This window comes from Molossus molossus, unplaced genomic scaffold (assembly GCF_014108415.1).
Source record: "Molossus molossus isolate mMolMol1 unplaced genomic scaffold, mMolMol1.p scaffold_m16_p_12, whole genome shotgun sequence".
In the NCBI taxonomy this organism is placed as follows: Eukaryota; Metazoa; Chordata; class Mammalia; order Chiroptera; family Molossidae; genus Molossus; species Molossus molossus.
In genome coordinates, this window is record NW_023425347.1 from 88,200,436 (window position 1) to 88,218,794 (window position 18,359).

Genomic DNA, 18,359 nt, shown 5'->3' on the forward strand with positions numbered 1-18,359 from the left:
GGCTCGACTTGAACCCAGGACTGTCGGAGGCCAGGGTCTTGCTCCTTGCACTGCAATGTCTACTTCCGGTTTTTAGTTGGGATCTTGTGTCTCCCCGACTTTCCACATCTGCAGGTGTACTCAAATTTCCTGTGACTGCCCTCAGCGATGGGGCTGGCGCTCCCTGGGAACAGACCTGGATTACAGCGCAGCTCTGCCTCTCCTGGCTGTGTGTCCTGGGGAAAGTCAGCTCACCTTGGGCTCAGTTCCCCAGCTATGAAATAGTGCGCTGGGTCCAGCTTGCACCAGCTGTGATGGTTAACATTCAGGAAACTGTTGGTAGCTTGAAAACAGCCACAGTGGGATGTTTACACCACACAAATCAGAAAAGGTCTTCCTTTTCTCCCCTCCCACTTTCCCCTCCTTCCCTCCCTCCCCCCACCTTTCTCTCTCTCTATCTCTCTCTCTCTCTCTCTCTCGGTTGACTTATCAGCACACCACTGAGTAATAGGGGCAAACCAATGAGATAATATATGTAAATTATTTGTCACAAAGTAAATGCTCAAAAACTGGGCTATAACAATTATTAAAGTACAGAACAGTGAGTGATAAGTACTAAGTACGAATGAATGGTGGTTATTATTATTTTTAATGTTATTTCTCACTGGGTGACTTGAGAAGCTGTAACAACCTCTTCATTTCCAGTGGCTGATACTTGAAGTCCTGTCATTATAATTCAGCCCCTTGTTTTGAAAAATTTGATAACTTGGTTTTTACTAAAATCCAAAGACTAATATGTAATACTAGTTATTACATATTACATATTACATATTACATATTACATATTATAATATGGTTACTCTGCCACTTACTCCTCATTGTGAATAAAGTCCTGAGAGCCCTTTAGCGAGACCAGCAATGGGCAGAGGACAAATCTAAACAACTACAGGGGCTGGGCAATAACCCAAGTGCAGGAAGTGGGCCAGACATAAGACAATAGGGAAAGGTTGGGACTATGGCCAACCACCTGCCTCAACTAAAGGCATTCATACTATACTTCATAAAAACACTGTGTGGGGAAGAACATGTTTGAGGACCTCCTTCATCTTGCGGGCTGCCAGTTTATAAACCCTGGTTAAGAAAATGAGGGCCTTATCATAGGGTCAGCGAAAGCAAACAGGTTTCTGCTCCTTCGCCAGCTCCTGGCCCCCGGCGGTGGCTGCCTGAAGCTCTGAGGATTCCGAGGGCCCATGGAGGCTTGCTAGAGAGGAATGCAACGATTATTAATGACTCTGCCTTGGGCATCTGAGGGGCATGTAGTTGCCAGGCAGACGTCATCCCTGGTGTAGAAGAGGCTCTCTTTTTTTTTTTTTTTATCCTCACCCGAGGATATTTTTCCATTTTTTGTACAGATAGAATGGGAGGGAGAGAGGAAGGGAGAGAGAGAGAGAAACATCGATGTGAAGGGACACATCGAGGGGCTGCCACCCGCACGACCAACCAGGGCCGGGGACAAACTGCAACCGAAGTACGTGCCCTTAGCGGGAACCGAACCCGGGTCTCTCCGGACCGCAGGCCGACGCTCTAACCGCTGAGCCAAACCGGCCGGGGCAGAAGAGGCTCTCTTAATTCCAGGCAGAATTAGATTCAGATATGACACTCCTTTCGGAGCAAGAAAGAATTTCTAGGCAACCCTGGCTGGTTTGGCTCAGCGGTTAGAGCGTTGGCCCGCGGACCAGAGAGACCCGGGTTCGGTTCCCGCTAAGGGCACGTAACTCAGTTGCAGTTGGTCCCCGGCTGTGGTTGGGGTCGTGTGGGTGGCAGCCAGTTGATGTTTCTCTCTCTCTCTTCCTCCTTCTCTCCCTCCTGGCTCTATTTGAAGAAAATGCAAAAAAAAAAAAAAGAGTTTCTAGGCAGAGTACTGGTTGCCAGCAAGTTAGAAGGAAACATTTCAAATCAAGTTCATTGTCCTTGCACCTCTGCACAAACAGTGATTGATCAGTAACCTATGAACATCTTTTACTTACGAAGAAGAGAATTATTTTCTAATTCTATTTTCTTTGTGACCTTACAGACTTTAAAGCTCCTTTGTCTTTTAGTTGGTTCAAATGTTGAGACACTGGGTCAGTGATTACAGAAGTCATAGAAAAATGGCAGATGAAAAAGTTGATGTTTTCTTTTTTCTTAAAACCTTACTCAAGGATATTTTTCCATTTATCTTCAGATAGAGTGGGAAGGACAGAGAGAAAGAAACCTTGATATGAGAGAGACACATGGATTGGCTGCCTCCTGCATGACCTCTACCAGGGCCGGGACCGAACTGCAACCCAGGTACGTGCCCTTGACCAGAATTGAACCCGTGACTCTTTGGTCTGAGAACCGACACTAACCAATGAGCCAAACTGGACAGGGCACAGTTGATGTTTTTAAAGTGATATCAGTTGATGTAAAAAGATCAGAGAATAAGCTGTATTTCTTAGAGGCGTGAGATATCTGAACGCTATGAAAGTTTAGGTTATCTTGACAGTGTCAGGATGAATGGGTTCAGGAAGGTTTGTTCCTTCTGCAGTAGAAATAAAAAGCAGCTCTGATAAACTTCCTGAATCTTAAACAGATTCTGGAGCCAGACAGCCCAGTTCGTATCTCAGCCCTGCTCCTCATGAGCTGTGTGATTTGGGGGACGTAACCTCACCCTTCTGTGCCTCAGTGTCCTCATCTGTAAAGTGGGGATAAGAACAGCATCTCCCTCGAAAGGCTGCCGGGAGGACTAGAAGTGATATCTGTAAAGGGGTTACAGGAGTACCTGGTGTATAAAGCCCTTTGTAAGTGCCCGCTGTATTACTGAGGCAACAGCTGGTATGTGGAATGAGTATCTTTGATCCTGGAGGTGATACTGTGGTCACACAGGCATCTGAACCCCCGGGGAGGGTGGGGGAACCCTGGTCTCACCTATCACGGAGACGGCGCTGAGGGGCACGATCAGTGAGAGCGGAGCGAAGGCGTAGGAGGCAAACACGCCGAGCTCGCCCAGCAGCATCAGGAACAGGCCCAGCCACCATGTCTTGGTCTTGAAGTAGGCCCTCGGGTCCTTGGTGCCTGCCAGCCGGATGTGGCAGTACTTCTATAACAAGAAGTAAAGCAGTAGCGATCTAAGTACTAAATTCTTAGTTATTCTAAGACAGTAGTTCTCAAATTGGCTGGGAAGCCTTAACAGTTCCCTGGGAAGGTTTGAAAAAATACCCGTGGAGGTGCAGGTGAAGCCTGGAAACGTGTGCAGCCGGGGTGGGAGCCATGGTCCAAGGACCCCACTTCAGCCCGGCCTCAGGTTGACCTTCCTCTGACTGCAATGCCCAGGCGACACTGTCTTCTGTAGCAGTGTCAGCAGCCCTGTGGGTATCAGCGGACCCTGCCCTCCCCTGGGTGGATACTTGGCCCAAGTACAGCCAATATCCTTTACTCTGGAAAGGTGAACTTGGGACATAGAAACCGGGGCAGTGACTAAGGAAAGCTGGGGGGTCATGTTGACTTGGAGGCCAAGGCTGCCTTGTGGGGAGGGTCATGATGGGGGCTGCAAAGAAGCAGACGTGGAAGCAGAGAGGCTGGTCTGTAAAAAGAAGAGCATGAACCAAACACAGATAAGAGACCACGTGGCCTCAGAAACACACAGAAACACGCCCACACATGTGAGCATGGGAGCCGAGATGTACAAGTGTTTACATGTCACCCCCAGGGACAGGGAGCTGGCCACCTGCTGTGGGATTGTTCTGTCTGCAGGTGTTAAGTCTTAGTGTGCGTTTCCCAGAAGCAGTCCCTAAAACAGGATCTTGGAAGCAGGTAGTTGATTTGGGAGGTGATTCCAGGAAGCACAAGAGAGTGGAAGTGAGACAGGGAAAGGGAAGAGCCAATGAGGAGTATATTCAAGGGTGAGCTAGTGTCTTAAGCAAGTGGGACTCAGTCCCACAGGGGACCCTCCCAGAACCCTGTGAACTCACCTGAGGATGGAAGCCTGGGGTGTTGATCCACTGACTCCCATCCCCCACTGGTTAAAGGCTGCCCTCAGAGTCATTAACTACCACCACACTACCTAATACATACACCAAGCTTCCCAGTTACCTCTGCATGCCAAGGGTTTTTGAGTAATGGAGAGTGCTGTCATTAGAGTGGAGGAGTGATGGGTGGATGAGGTTGGGGCAAAGAATCAAATGATTCTGGAAAGACCCACAGGGTAATGTCCTAGGCGCACCCCAGGGATGGAGTGGGCACCATCCCACAGAGCAAAGGCAGCTGGGCCTGCACCAGACACCCTGGCTTATCTGGCTGTATCTCTGCCCCAGACAGTGCTGGTGACTGAAACTTACCTGGAGGTTAAGTGCAATGCTGACCACAAGGTGCCCAAAAATCGCCAAGAGGGCGCCAATCAAGTTTTCCTGTAAAGAAAGTTCACAGAAGCAGATGTGAGCTGGGCGGAAGCTAAGGGCCCCAGGACACATTTCCCAACTCTCTGCTGTCCCAGAGCAAAACTAGAAAAACATCCATCACCACACCCCAGACCCTCTACTGGAGTTTTACTACCCAAGATTAATCTGGCTGCATTGCTGGTTTACAAATCACTGCCCAAAATTATTTACTTCCAGAAAGCACAATCTTTTGCAGGTCAAAGGATGCTATTCCCCTTAATGTACTGACTTGCCATGGTCTTGAGCGGAAAAGCAACATTCAGAAATCAGAATCTACAAGAGAAACACAGGCAGGGCTACTATATGCTATTTTATCCATGGAATCTTTATGTTACCAGAGGGGTTTCTCTCTCTCTTTTTAAAAATATGTTTTTAATTTATCTTTTAGAGAGAGAGGAAGGGAGAGATAGAAACATCGATGAGAGAGAGAAACATCGATGAGAGAGAGAAACATCGATGGGTTCCCTCCTGCACGCCCCCTACTGGGGCTCATGCTCACAACCCGGGCATGTGCCCTGAGTGGGAATTAAACTGGGACCTCTCAGTCCATGGGACAATGCTTAATCCACTGAGCCACACCAGCCGGGCCCCAGAAGGGTTTCAATGAGACTCTTTTAACTAAGCAATGAGACTCTTGCTTAAGGCATTTAAAATTATTTAATTTATATCAATTTATTTTCCATTACCATAAGAATAAGGTTCAGGCATTTTTTAACTTTAAAAAACATTACCAAACATATATTCATTGCAGCATAATTAGGAAATCCAGATTAAATGAAAAGAACAACAATAACAACAAAATAGAAAAACGACCTGTAATTCTAAAACCCAGAGATAATTACTGCAAACATTTTGGTTCTTGATCTTTTAAACTTTTTTCTGTCCATAAATTTAGATATACATGGCAATGTTAATTTCTTTTTTCAAAATAAGATGATAATAAATGGCGAGGAAAGGAGACTTGATGTAGGGTGGTAAACACACAATACAATATATAGATGATGCACTGTAGAATTGTATACCTGAAACCTTTATAATTTTATTAACCAAAGTCACCCCTATAAATTCAATTAAAAAATAAGATTACATACACTCTATTTTATAACCCAATTTCTTAAAATATTATAAATACATGACCCTATCAGGCATATTTAATCATTTTTAATAAATGTCAAATAACTCATTGCTTGGATGTGGCATATTTTATATCATTGCTTCTCTATTATTGGATACATAGAAACAAAGGAAGGAAAGAAAAAGAAAGATCAATTTATACCTATGCTTCCTTCTAAGAGTTTTTTCATTTTAGCTCTTACATTAAGGTCTTTGATTTATTTTGAGTTAATTTTTGTACATAATGTGAGGAAAGAAGCCAACTCCCTTCTTTTTTTTTTATCCTCACCCGAGGACATTTTTCTATTTGTCTTCAGGTAGAGAGAGAGGGAGAGAAAAGGAGAGAGAGAGAAACATCAATGTGAGAGGGACACATAGACTGGCTGCCTCCCGCATGACCCTGACCAGGGCCAGGGACGAACTGCAACTAAGGTACATGCCCTTGGCTGGAATCGAACCCAGGACTCACTGGTCCGAAGGCCAACGCTCTACCACTGAGCTAAACCAGCCAGGGCAACAACTTCCTTTTTTTTAACATGTGGCTATCTAGCTGTCCCAGCATCATTTGTTGAAAAGACTATTCTTTCCCCACTGAGTGGTTTTACACCCTTGTAAAAAATCAATTAACTTAGATGTATATGTCAACCACAGATGTACAGGCTTAAATGTGGACTCTGTGTGGATGTGTATGTCTATCCTATGCTAATACCACATTGTTTTGATTACTGTAACATTGTAGTAATTTTTTAAATCAAGAAGTTGAAACTGACAGTTTAAAAGGATTCAATCACCATATTCTCGTCTCCTTCTATGCTCTTTACTGGTTTCCTGCATGGCTTCTTTGTCACCTTTGACAATAGCCCTTTCCCACTTAGTCAAATAAAGGCCTGCCCTTCGTTCATGTAGATTCTTACTCTGGTACACTGACTCAAGTGTAAAACTATCAAGAAAACAAGGGCGGTTTTGAAATATTGTTTCCCAGGAGGTTTCTTTAGTGATAAATACCCATTTTTAGGAATTACTTCTTTCCTTCTCACATATATATTCCTGTTAAGGCATGACATCAGAATGGGATGCTCTGGCCCTTGTTAGTGATACCGTTGTGATAACCCAGTTATTAATAACTAGAAAGGAGCAAAGGGAAGGCCAAATATTATAGTCATTTGTGCAGCTTTGCCAGGATGCATGCAATTCAGACGCATGCCCAGTAGAGTCTGGGTGAAATAGGGAAGGTACTTGTCTGTCAATCACACCTGAGAACAGGTCATTGGCCAGAGTAGATGTGACCACTGCAAACGTGGGAAGATCTGACATACGTAAGCTCCCAAACAAAGGAGTTTCCTCCCTTGGTTCTGTGTGGGACTCTTAGGACTCCTGTTGCAGGGGGTGCACTCTCGTGGCTCCCCTGAATTTCCCATGTGGCCCATAGCCATGTGGATCCCACACAATGGACTGATGGACCATTAGGCAACTAGCCTAATGCTGAGCTGGACCCAGCTCCACCACGGAACTGAAACTTTGGAAGCTGGCTTTGCGTCTAGCTCTGCTCAATCCCCAGCAGCACATTTTCTAGGGCTGGATGAAGGGAAATGAGACTTTACAAACCCAAGGATGTAATTTCATGCAAATAAAGCTTTCTATGACATCTCATCCTCCTGTGGGGGCCTCCGGAAATGCCCATGCCAGTGGCACCCCAAGAACCCCACTCCCACTAGCAACAGAGAAAGACCATCCATACATTTTCTCTGATAGTATTAGGATATTCTGAAACCAGAGTCTGATTTGACTGTATGGACAGTAAGGACTAGCTTTATTAATTAGGCTATATCTACAGCTGTTCTGACAAAAATATATTCAAATAGTAAAATATTTATAGTTAAATTTATAAATTACAGTATATGTAAAAATATTTGTTGTAAATATTTGCAACATACTCTATGCATATTTAAAATATGCATTTTGTAACTTCTGGTCAAGATGGCGGGGTAGGTAAACGCGGTATCGCATCCTCCCACAACCACATCAAAGTTACAACTAAACTACAGAACAACCATCATTCAAAGCCGCCTGAAATCGAGCTGAATGGAAGTCCTACAACCACGGAATTAAAGCAACAGACACTCGAGACTGGTAGGAGGGGCGGAGGCAGACGGGCTGGTCACACACCCACGTGTGGCGAATAAAATCAGGAGGACACCTCGGCTGGGAAGGTCTTCCCTACGGAGTCAGGGGTCCCCGTCCCACACCAGGCACCATGCTCAGGGTTCCAGTGCCAGGAAGAGAATCCCCATAACTTCTGGCTGGAAAAACCAGCGGGAACTGAGGCTCAGGGAGGCTGAGGCGGCTGGAGCCCCAGGCAGCTCCTCTTAAAGGGCCAGCACACGAACTTATTCAGATTTGCTCCCTCTAAGCTCAGAGAGGAGCAGCTTGAGGGCCCCAGAGACATACAGGGAAGAACTGAGCTGTTTGGCATTGGAGCAAGGGCTGGAGAGGGGGCTTTCTCTGGGACAAACGTGCTGTCAGAGGCCTTTGTTCCTTTGGTGAGCCCTTCCCTGGGACGGCAGACAGCCGCCATATCTGGGACTCCAGCAACCTGGCTCACACTGGTAGCCCCGCCCTGGTGACTCCCTGAGGCCCCGCCCCGCCCCGCCCCACCCAACTTTCAGGCCCACCCAAGCTGCTGCCAGTTGCTTTACTATAGGATTGGCCTGTCTTGGCTCCTGCTTCAGGTTTTCCTAAATTCTTTCAAACAAGCAGCATCTGGTCTCAGATAGCCCCATACCTCTCCTTAAGTAATACACTGAAACAAACACAGGGAGGCAGCCAAAATGAGACAAAGAAACAGGTCCCAAATGAAAAAACAGAACAAAACTCCAGGAAAAGAACTAAGCGAAATGGAGATAAGCAACCTAACAGATGAACTAAGTGAAATGGAGATAAGCAACCTAACAGATGCTGAGTCCAAAACACTGCTTATAAGGATGCTCAATGAACTTAGTGAGAACCTCAGCGAACTTAGTGAGGGCCTCAAGAGCATAAAAAAGGACCAGTCAGAAATGAGGGATGCACACTCAGAAATGAAGGAGGCACTAACTGAAATAAAGAATAATTTACACAGATTCATTAGCAGAGTAGGTAAAGCCAAGAAGCAAACTATCAATTTGGAATATAAGGAAGCAAAAAACACCCAATCAGAACAGCAAAAAGAAAAATGAATCCAAAAAAATGAGGAGAGTGTAAGGAGCCTCTGGAACAACTTCAAGCATGCCAACATTCGCATCTTGGGGGTGACAGAAGGAGAAGAGAGGACGAGAAATCGAAAACCTATTTGAAACAATAATGGCAGAACTTCCCTAACTTGGTGAAGGAAACAGACACACAAGTCCAGGAAGCACAGAGAGTCCCAAATAAGATGAACCCCAAGAGGCCCACAACAAGACACATCATCATCAAAATGCAAAAGATTCAAGACAAAGAGAGAATCTTAAAAGCAGCAAGAGAAAAGCAGTTAGTTACCTACAAGGGAGTTCCCATAAGGCTGTCAGCTGATTTCTCAAAAGAAACTTTGCAGGCAAGAAATATTCAGAGTGATGAAAAGCAAGAACCTACAACCAAGATTACTCTAACCTGCAAAGCTGTCATTTAGAATCGATGGCCATATAAAGAGTTTCCTAGACAAGGAAAAGCTAAAGGAGTTCATCACCACCAAACCATTATTATATAAAATGTTGAAGGGTCTTCTTGAAGAAAAAGATAAAAAATATGAACAAACAAAATGGCAATGAATACATATCTATCGACAATTGAATCTACAAACAAAATGAACAAGCCGAACAGAAACATTCTCAAAGATACAGAGAACATTTTGTTGGTTGCCAGATGGGAGGGGGGTTGGGGGAATGGGTGAAAAAGGTGAAGGGATTAAGAAGTACAAATTGGTTGCTAGACTGACAAACCTCAAAGGGAAGGAGGGTTGGGGGTGGGAAGAAATAAACCAAAGAACTTATATGCATATATGCATAACCAACAGACACAGACAACAGTGCGGGGGAAGGCAGGAGGGGGGCGGGAGTAGGGAGGAGGGGGTCAATGGGGGGAAAATGAGGAACATCTGTAATACATTCAACAATACATATAAGTTTTAAAAAATATGCATATTGTAATACAATATAGGCAAAGGTATAGTAAAGTTAATAGTATTTCAATTTCACCAACCTTTCTGGATGTATCAGGTTTACCCAATGTGCCTTAAGTGAAAAAAGTTACCAACATAATTGATAATGCCTTTTTGGTAAACTTCACAGAAATTGTGAAAGCAAAACAAATTGTTGTTTCACTTGTTGTAAATTAAGTGAATCTAGTACTTTGCCTAGAGCAAAAATGAAGGAGGTCCTACTCAAATTGTTAGTGGATAACTCAATAAAAATACTTTGTGATTTTTAACACTGATTTTTAGCACGTACTTGGAAGCTATAACACTCCTTCCATTCTAGGTACCTATATGAACAGGTTCTCAACACTTCTAGATAAAAAACAAAAGTTGCAACAGAATTTTCATTCTAGCAACCAGTAATATTTGTCTTGAGTATTAAAAAAAAAGTCCCAGCCCTGGCCAATTTGGCTCAGTGGTTAGTGAAAGGGTTAATAATGTTTCAACAAAATTAAACTCCATCCTGTCCAGTTGTTCCTGCATGTAAACACACAAGCAGTTTTCTAAAAACCCTGGGACTGACACTCAGAGGAACTATGAAGATAAGGGGTTAATGGTGGCCTTGGGAAACTTGGATGGACCATAAAAAAGAAAGATTAATGATGGCCCTGACCACTACTGGAGCAATTCTTCCTTACCTCTGAGACAACCTGTATCAGCCCCAGCACCAATTAAGCAGTGCAAAGAGAATGTGGTATTGTTTTTTTTAATGTAGTTTTTTGTTTGTTTGTTTCTGTAGTTTGGGCCCACAAAAGCCAGAGAAAAAAGAGATTTCGATGCTGAGCTCGAAATTTGCGACTCAGTATGCCTGCACCCAGCATATGTAATAAAGCCATTTTGCTCTACACTGGCCTTGCGTTGTGGATGTGATCTCTCACCGGCCCAGACCTTTTAGTTAGAGCATCAGTCCTCGGACCACAGGGCCAGGGGTTTGATTCTCAGTCAAGGGCACATACCTGGGGTGCAGGTTCAATCTCTAGCCTGTTATGCAGGAGACAACCAATCAATGTGTCTCTCTCTCCTTCCCTCCCTCCTTTCCACTCTTATCTAAAAATCAACGGAAAGATATCCAAGTCCCATTCTTCTCATTCAGATATTCACTCCTAAAGCAATGTTATTCTTTATTTAATAATTATTGTAAAACTTTACATTACATTAATCAATTTTATCAATTAAAATACTTCTAAATTGAATCAAGATTTATGAACCTTATATCAAAATAACTTTTTAAAAATAAAATTGAGTATATAATCTACGTTCTTTATAGAAGTATGATAGGTGTTCATCAAATGTTTGTGTTAAAAGATAGACACAAATTTGTGATAAAATTCTGTTGGGGAAACAGAAAAAAACAAAATCAAGGAAAGAAAGAAATTATGTAAAATTTCCAACTGTTAAAGAAGAGCCTTTTCAAAAGGCTGATGGTCGTTATCAACAGGTCTTTATGTTCTACAGAGTGGGAGGGAGAAAGGGAGGAAGAGAGTGAGAGACACACCAACTGGCTGACTGGCCGCCACCCACACAACCCCAACCAGGCCGGGTACTGCAACCGGGGTACTGTAACCGAGGTACGTGCCCTTAGGGCTGACGCTCTATTGAGGGTCCTCCCATGGACTGAGAGGTACTGGTTTGATTCCCGGTCGGGACACATGCCTGGGTTTTAGGCTCGACCATTGATGTTTCTCTCTCTCTCTCTTCCTCTTTCTCTCTCTAATTAAAAAAAAAAATCAATAGCCCTGACCGGTTTGGCTCAGTGGTTAGAGCGTCAGCCTGCGGTACAGAGAGACCCGGGTTCGGTTCCCGCTAAGGGCACATACCTCGGTTGCAGTTTGTCCCCGGCCCTGGTTGGTCGTGCGGGTGGCAACCACTCGATGTGTCCCTTCACATCGATGTTTCTCTCTCTCTCTCTTCCTCTCTCTCCCTCCCGCTCTGTCTGAACAACAACAACAAAAAAAATCAATAAAAACATATTTTAAAAAAATCAGTATTGAGATTTGCCATGAATGACATACTTAGCAAATATTTAAATTTGTAATGGAAAGTTTTAGGTTTTAGATGTCAACCTAAGACAGTATAGGAACTTGGGCTCTGAAGTGAAAATATACCTGGTGGCCAGGAAGCCAAGTAAGGCCAGGTGGCAAGAAAGACCTTTAGATACACTGACCACAAGAATGTCACCTCTCCACTCCCTGCTTAAAGAAAAAAGGCAGAATTTTATCTCCCTTCTAACTGCTTGCTTCTCCTACCCTAACGTGGAAAATTCACAAGCCCACCTTTTTCAAAAAGCCCATGTCTTAGATCAAGCCTGCTTTGTCCCCAGCTTATAAAACAGCCAAGCAAAACCAGCCCCGGTCAGCTCAGAGGACCTGCCTTATCTGTGTGGATATTTCTCTGGGGTTCCCTCTGGATTTCTGTCTTGGGCAACCCAACAACCCCAATACCCATAACCAACTAAAAGAATTTGCTTCTTTAGAGGGTCCAGTTTGAGGACCTCCAAGGAAGCCCTTCATTAAGTGCGGCTCTTAAAGATACAAAGCAAAGACCTCAACCTCCCGAGGGGCAAATCAATACCTCCTGGCCAAGCTTGTGCTCTGCCCAGTAATTTAATTTGCCAAGCATGTGCTCTGCCCAGTAATTTAATTTACCTATGCTAATAAGGAGGAATTGTTAAAAATCTACAGGAATTGCCTTGGGCAGGTAGGAGACAAAAGGACTCCAGTTCCAGCTCCACCTGCAAGCTCTTGCTTTATCATCTACACAGGGGATGGAGGAGAGCTGGAAACAGGCTCCACTGTGCAAAGACCCGAGACCTGAGCAAGACTGTTCAGATGTCAAGTCCATGGCCAGGAGAAATTTACTAGCTTCAGCCTGGGTTCCTCTCTCCCTGGGGAATGACAGTGCTCCTCAAGGTTGGTACATGAACTTCCTGAGATAATTTGGAGAAAGCACTTAGTATGAGGGTGAACCATAAGAAACTGCCACTATTCAACTGTCTTTGACTTACAAAAGTGGCAGTTTCATATGACTCATTCAACCTATAACCAGAAGCTGCTGTATTATTTTACCCAGAGAGACCAAGCTGTCCTCTGATGCCTAAGTCCACCAGGCTGCCTGAGCATGTGGTGTTCACAACTTGCCCCATGGAAATAATGAGGGGAATTGGGCTGCTGTGTGGCCACAAAGACGAGCCAAAACTATTCAGGGAGCAGGGTTGAGGGGGTGAAACCTAGAAATAAAAACTGTAAACCTCACAAGGATAAACCTATCTAAGCAGCAAAGGCATGGGTAAAAGGTTACCCATGCTAAGAAAGGCTGATGTTTATGAAGCATTTTCATCCGGGCATGGCACTAGGCCTTTTCTAGGCATCGCCTCCTCTGGGCCACCAGCACCCCTTTGAAGTGAGTTCCACTATGAGTCCTATTTTGTTTTAGAGAGAGAGAAAGGGAGAGGGAGAGAGACAGAAACATCAATGAGAACATCGATTGGCTGCCTCCAGCACGCCCTCCACTGGGGATCTGGCCCACAACCTGGGCATGTGCCCTGACCAGGAATTGAACTGGCGACCTCTTGGTGCATGGGTGGACACTCAACCACTGAGCCACCTCTGCTGGACTTTAGCATATAGGTTGAAAGGAGTTTATAGATGAACAAAGCAAGGCTCAGAGAAGTGTAACAACTTGCCCAAGGTGAAGACGAAGGATTTGAAGCTGGAGGTCTGACTCCCAATGTCTGGGGATAGCTCCTCCTTCACACAGAGGCTTCAAGATAAACCAGAGAAAAATAACCCCACCTGGTAAGTGCTACCTTCCCATTAATGACACAGCAGCAAGGCTGCTTTAAAAAGCCATGTCTGTAAGCACATTAATCTCCATGAATAATAACTGGCTACAGACATGTTAGTAACAGTGCAGTAGAACTAATGCCCTGTCATCCGCCCGGGGATCAAAGGGCTTCATCAACACTAATTATCCCCAAACCCTTGTGAAGTGGTGATTGGTGCCATTTTACGAGAATTTAAAGTCAGGCAAATAAGTTGCCCTGGGCCCAGGGGTTATTTGAACACACACACCTATTAGCCGCCCTCCAGTGTCTGGCAAAGGGCAATTCAGAGTTGACACATCGACCGGCAGGACTCCTGACATTAAGCTCCTCCTCCAAATCTCAGAGCTTGAAAACTATAAAATGGGGGTGTCCAGGTCTGCCGGCTGGAGGGAAGAGAAGGGCGGTGCCTGGGCAACTTCCGCATCTGGACACCAGCGGGAACTTTCTCAATCTTCATTGCTCCTGTCTTTCTGAGGAACACTCCAGGTGTTTTCATGGAAGTTATTTAAAGTGTTAAGTGTGCATAAGTAGACACACAGATCTGACTCGGGGGGCAGTGACTCTGTCCCTTAAGAAAAGATGCAGATTGAAACAATGGTGTTCCCATTGCTAGGCAAGTCTGGTGACAGCCTCAGGTCACCGTCTTCACCTGCGGTATCTGGTTCTGGAGTCCTTCATCCACCATACCAAAAGGAGAGGGTTCTTCTGAGGCAACGCCTAGTTGGATTTCAACTGAGGTGGACGGGAGGGGTGGAGGGCAGGACAGCTGCCCTCATTTTGAAGGCAAATACCTGGGTGGGGCGGTGGGGATCTCAGTTACCTAAGGCCCAAGACTCAGCCAAAGGCACAGCAGGTAGCAGGACCACACCTGAACACAGGTCTCCTAACACTCTGGTTCCCAGTATTTTACAGGTGAGGAAGTTCCTCCCAATGGTCAGGAACCTCATTATTTAGGGCATATCTAGCCCAAATTGGGATGTTTTGAGAATGATAGGGGGCTTTATTAATACACATGGACATGAGGCACAAACCAGGACTTTTGGTCACTGTACTCATAGTGCAGTATCTGAATGGGGAGTGTTACTGGCGAGGAAAGTGGGGTGAGGGCGAAACTATGGGCAGGCAGCTGGATTTCAGACTCAGCTGCTTCTAGCCATGGCTTCAACAGACCCAAATATCCCGGAGAGGGTACAGCAAACCCAAAGCCACTTCTCTCTTTGCTTCAGCTTCCCTGTGTGGACTTTGAATCCCAGCAGACTGGGCTGGGGCCCTGCCTCTGCCACTGACTGCTGTGTGACCCTAGGAGCCTCAGCCTCCCCTGTGGAAAATGGAGCGGATTGTAGATCGTCATAGGATTGTCATGTTACAGGAAATAAGGCACGTGTTGAAACATTACATGACACATAATAAATACGAAAACAATTCTGTCTGTTACTATTGCTTTTACAATTCTCATTTTTATTGCTATCATTACTATTAGCAACAGTTTTAAGGATCTTCTGCCTCTGATATTCTCTGATCCAAGAATCCATCTTTTACCAGCTACAGCTCTGAAAGAAACTGTTCCCAGAAAAGCAGCCAAAGGTCACAGAGACAGGACACTTTGCTGGGATACTGGTATCCAAGTGAAACCTCAGCTCAAGCCCTCACCGGTTTGGCTCAGTGGTTAGAGCGTCGGCCCGCGGACCAGAGACCTAGGTTCTGTTCCCGCTAAGGGCACGTGCCTCTTCTCTCTCCCTCCCACTCTATCTGAAGATAAATGCAGAAATGTCCTTGGGTGAGGATAAAAAAAAAAAAAAGAAACCTCAGCTCAAATCTCCTGTTCCAAGGTCTGCTTTACATCTGCCAAAAACAGCCTTTATTTAGATCTCACAGTGACAAGACCAGTCATCACTTGTTATTGAAACTGAATTCCCACAATCCTTTGGGCTTAAACTGCTAACAGTTAAGCATAATCGTTCTGGCTTGCCCTGAGAGTTACTCACATTCAAATACAAGACATACCGGGCTCTGCTACACCTGTAACCTGGTTTCAGGCCAGCTCCTTTCGCTTACCTTCTCCAGCAGGCGAGGCACTGCCATTTCAACACTGAATAACCAGTCAGGGAGAGAAGGTGCTTCCCAGAGTGCTGGCATAATGCAGGCAGCAGGGAGTGGGGGATACCACCAAGGGCCTTGGCAGTGCACAGCCTCCATCCAAATCCCAGCTTTACTATACCTACTGACTGTGTGGCCTTGGAGTTCATTAAGCTCTCTGTACCAATTTCCTCATAAGTAAAATGGGATTATAATAGTATCCCTACTTTGCCCTGGCCGGATTGGCTCAGCAGTTAGGGAGTTGGCCTGTGGTCTAGAGACCCAGGTTCAGTTCCCACTAAGGGCACATACCTCAGTTGCAGTTTGTCCCCGGCCCTGGTTGGGCTGTGCAAGTGGCAGACACACGATGTGTCCCTTTCATATCGATGTTTTTTTTTCTCTCTCTCTTCCTCTCTCTCTCTCCCACTTTATCTGAACAAAAAATGGAAAAATGTCCTCAGGTGAGGATAAAAAAAAAATAGTAGCTACTTTATGAGGGTTTTGTGAAGATTAGCACAGTCCCTGTCATATGGTAAACACTCAACAAATGTTAGCTGCTAGGATGATGATGATTGCTACAGTAATTGTGAATTGGCTATGGAAGTGTGGATAAAGGACTGATAGTTTCCTGTTAGGAAGACTAACAAAAGCTTCGTGGAAAAGGCGATACTTGAGCTGGAGCTGGGAGGATGGGTAGGATTTCTGAAGACAGAAATGGGATGGTACAGGTCATTTCAGTTTCCTCTAAATTCAGGTCATCCTCATAACTACCCTTTAGGATGGATTTAAAACTGACATGCAGTTGCTCTGGATGATTTGGCTCAGCAGGTAGAGCATCGGCGCATGGACCAGAGTCGTGGGTTTGATTTCAGTCAAGGGCACGTACCTCGGTTGCAGTTCAGTCCCCGGCCCCGATCAGAGTCGTGTGGAAAGCAACCAATCGATGTGTTCTCTCACATCGATGTTTCTCTCTGCCCCCCCCTCACTCTGTTTGAAAATAAAACATGGAAAAATATCCTCGGGTGAGGATTGAAGGAAAAAAAACAAACAAACTGACCTACAGAGCAGTTACATGGCTTTCCCCAAGTTATAATGCTAGAAAGTGATAGAGCTGGGATTTGAAACCACGCATCTCTGATTCCAAAGTCCATTCTCCTAAGACCCTGTTATATCTCTGTTTTTTTAATTGATTTTTTTTCTTTTAGAGACAGAGGAAGGGGGGGGGGGAGAGAGAGAGAGAGAGAGAGAGAGAGAGAAACATAGATGAGCCCTGGCCAGTTTGGCTCAGCGGTTAGGGTGTTGGCCTGCAGTCCAGAGAGACCCGGGTTCGGTTCCCGCTAAGTGCATGTACTTCAGTTGCAGTTTGTTTCTGGCCCTGGTTGGGTCCTGCGGGTGGCAGCCACTTGATGTGTCCCTTTCATGTTCATGTTTCACTCTCTCTCTCTCCCTCCCACTCTCTCTGAATAAAAAATGGAAAAATGTCCTTGGGTAAGGAAAAAAAACATAGATGTGAGAGAAAAACATTGATCTGCTGCGTCCTGCATGCCCCCTACTAGAAATGAGCCTGCAACCGGGCCTGTGCTCTGATTGGGAATCGAACTGGGACCTCTCAGTCCATAGGACAATGCTCAATCCACTAAGTCACAACAGCCGGGCTACATCTCTATTTTTGCACAAAATTCTGTCCTGAATGGTAAGTACTGGTGGAAACAGCTTCCCCTACCTCCCTCGTAGATTGTGAGCTCCTTCAGAGAAGCGATATCTCAGTAATGTACACAGCTCCCACCCCACCCAGTGCAGGCCTGGATATGTATGCTCTGTTGAAATGCCTAGTTGCTAAATAGAAGAAATTGAGGCCTGACTCTTCTGGGCTGAAGCACAGCCTCCAATGTCAAGGACTGGCTGCCATGCTGCCTCCTCGTCAGCTCAGCCTATTGGTCCCCTGACAACCAGAATCCATTCCCTGTTGGGTAGGGCAGAGGGCAGGGCTGTAATTCAAGGCAAACTGCTTGCTCCTAACTTCACCTCACTGATCAAGTTGGACTTGGAGTCTCTTAATGTTTAACGTGCCCCAAAGGAAAGAGATGATTTGAGGGCAGCCTGCTCAGACCACGTGACCATTTTTCTCTGAGTTTCCCACAGTGATGGAGCCCCAGAGAACATGTTTGCTGGGGTGGGACTTGGAGTCTCTTAATGTTTAACTTGCCCCAAAGGAAAGAGATGATTTGAAGGCAGCCTGCTCAGACCACATGACCATTTTTTTCTGAGTTTCCCACAGTGATGGAGCCCCAGATAACATGTTTGCTGGGTGGCGCCACCCCTCTGCCACCACTGATTGGACCAATGTAGACACCTGACCCAAGCTGGCTCACTCAGATCTTCCCTCTTTTGACGACAGATGTAAGAGTTCTAGCACCTTCTGCCCTTCCTGCCCTTGGGTATCATGAGCTACCCAGTAGCTTTATAATTTCCCCTTTTGCCTTAGCTTTTCTGAAATGGGTTTTTATTCCTTGCAACCAAAATAGCCTTAACAAAATCAAAGGAAGGAGACAGCTTCCCTTAAAAACCTTTTCCCTTACTCCCTTACACTTTCTTCTGCTCTGTGCACCTTTATGTTCTTTGTAACCATGAGGCATTTCTGAGTCAAGTACTTCCTTCATGCCCAGCACTGGGCTGGGTACCTGTTCATTGATCCACACAG

The 18,359-nt window shown here is 45.3% G+C and overlaps 1 protein-coding gene across 4 annotated transcripts in view; it reads right to left on the reverse strand.

Moving 5' to 3' along the window:
• The window catches only part of NIPAL3 (NIPA like domain containing 3), a 44,581-nt gene that overhangs the window by 21,467 nt on the left and 4,755 nt on the right, over positions 1-18,359 (reverse strand). For 2 of the 4 annotated variants that reach the window (XM_036255765.1, XM_036255766.1), the window contains 2 exons: positions 4,338-4,406; positions 2,929-3,100 (listed from right to left, as the gene is read on the reverse strand). In XM_036255765.1, coding sequence (XP_036111658.1) covers positions 2,929-3,100; positions 4,338-4,406 — 241 coding nt within the window. Of the gene's footprint in view, positions 1-2,928; positions 3,101-3,219; positions 3,584-4,337; positions 4,407-13,829; positions 14,226-18,359 lie in introns of those variants that run through there. The other 2 variants (XM_036255767.1, XM_036255768.1) reach the window with 2 other exon arrangements.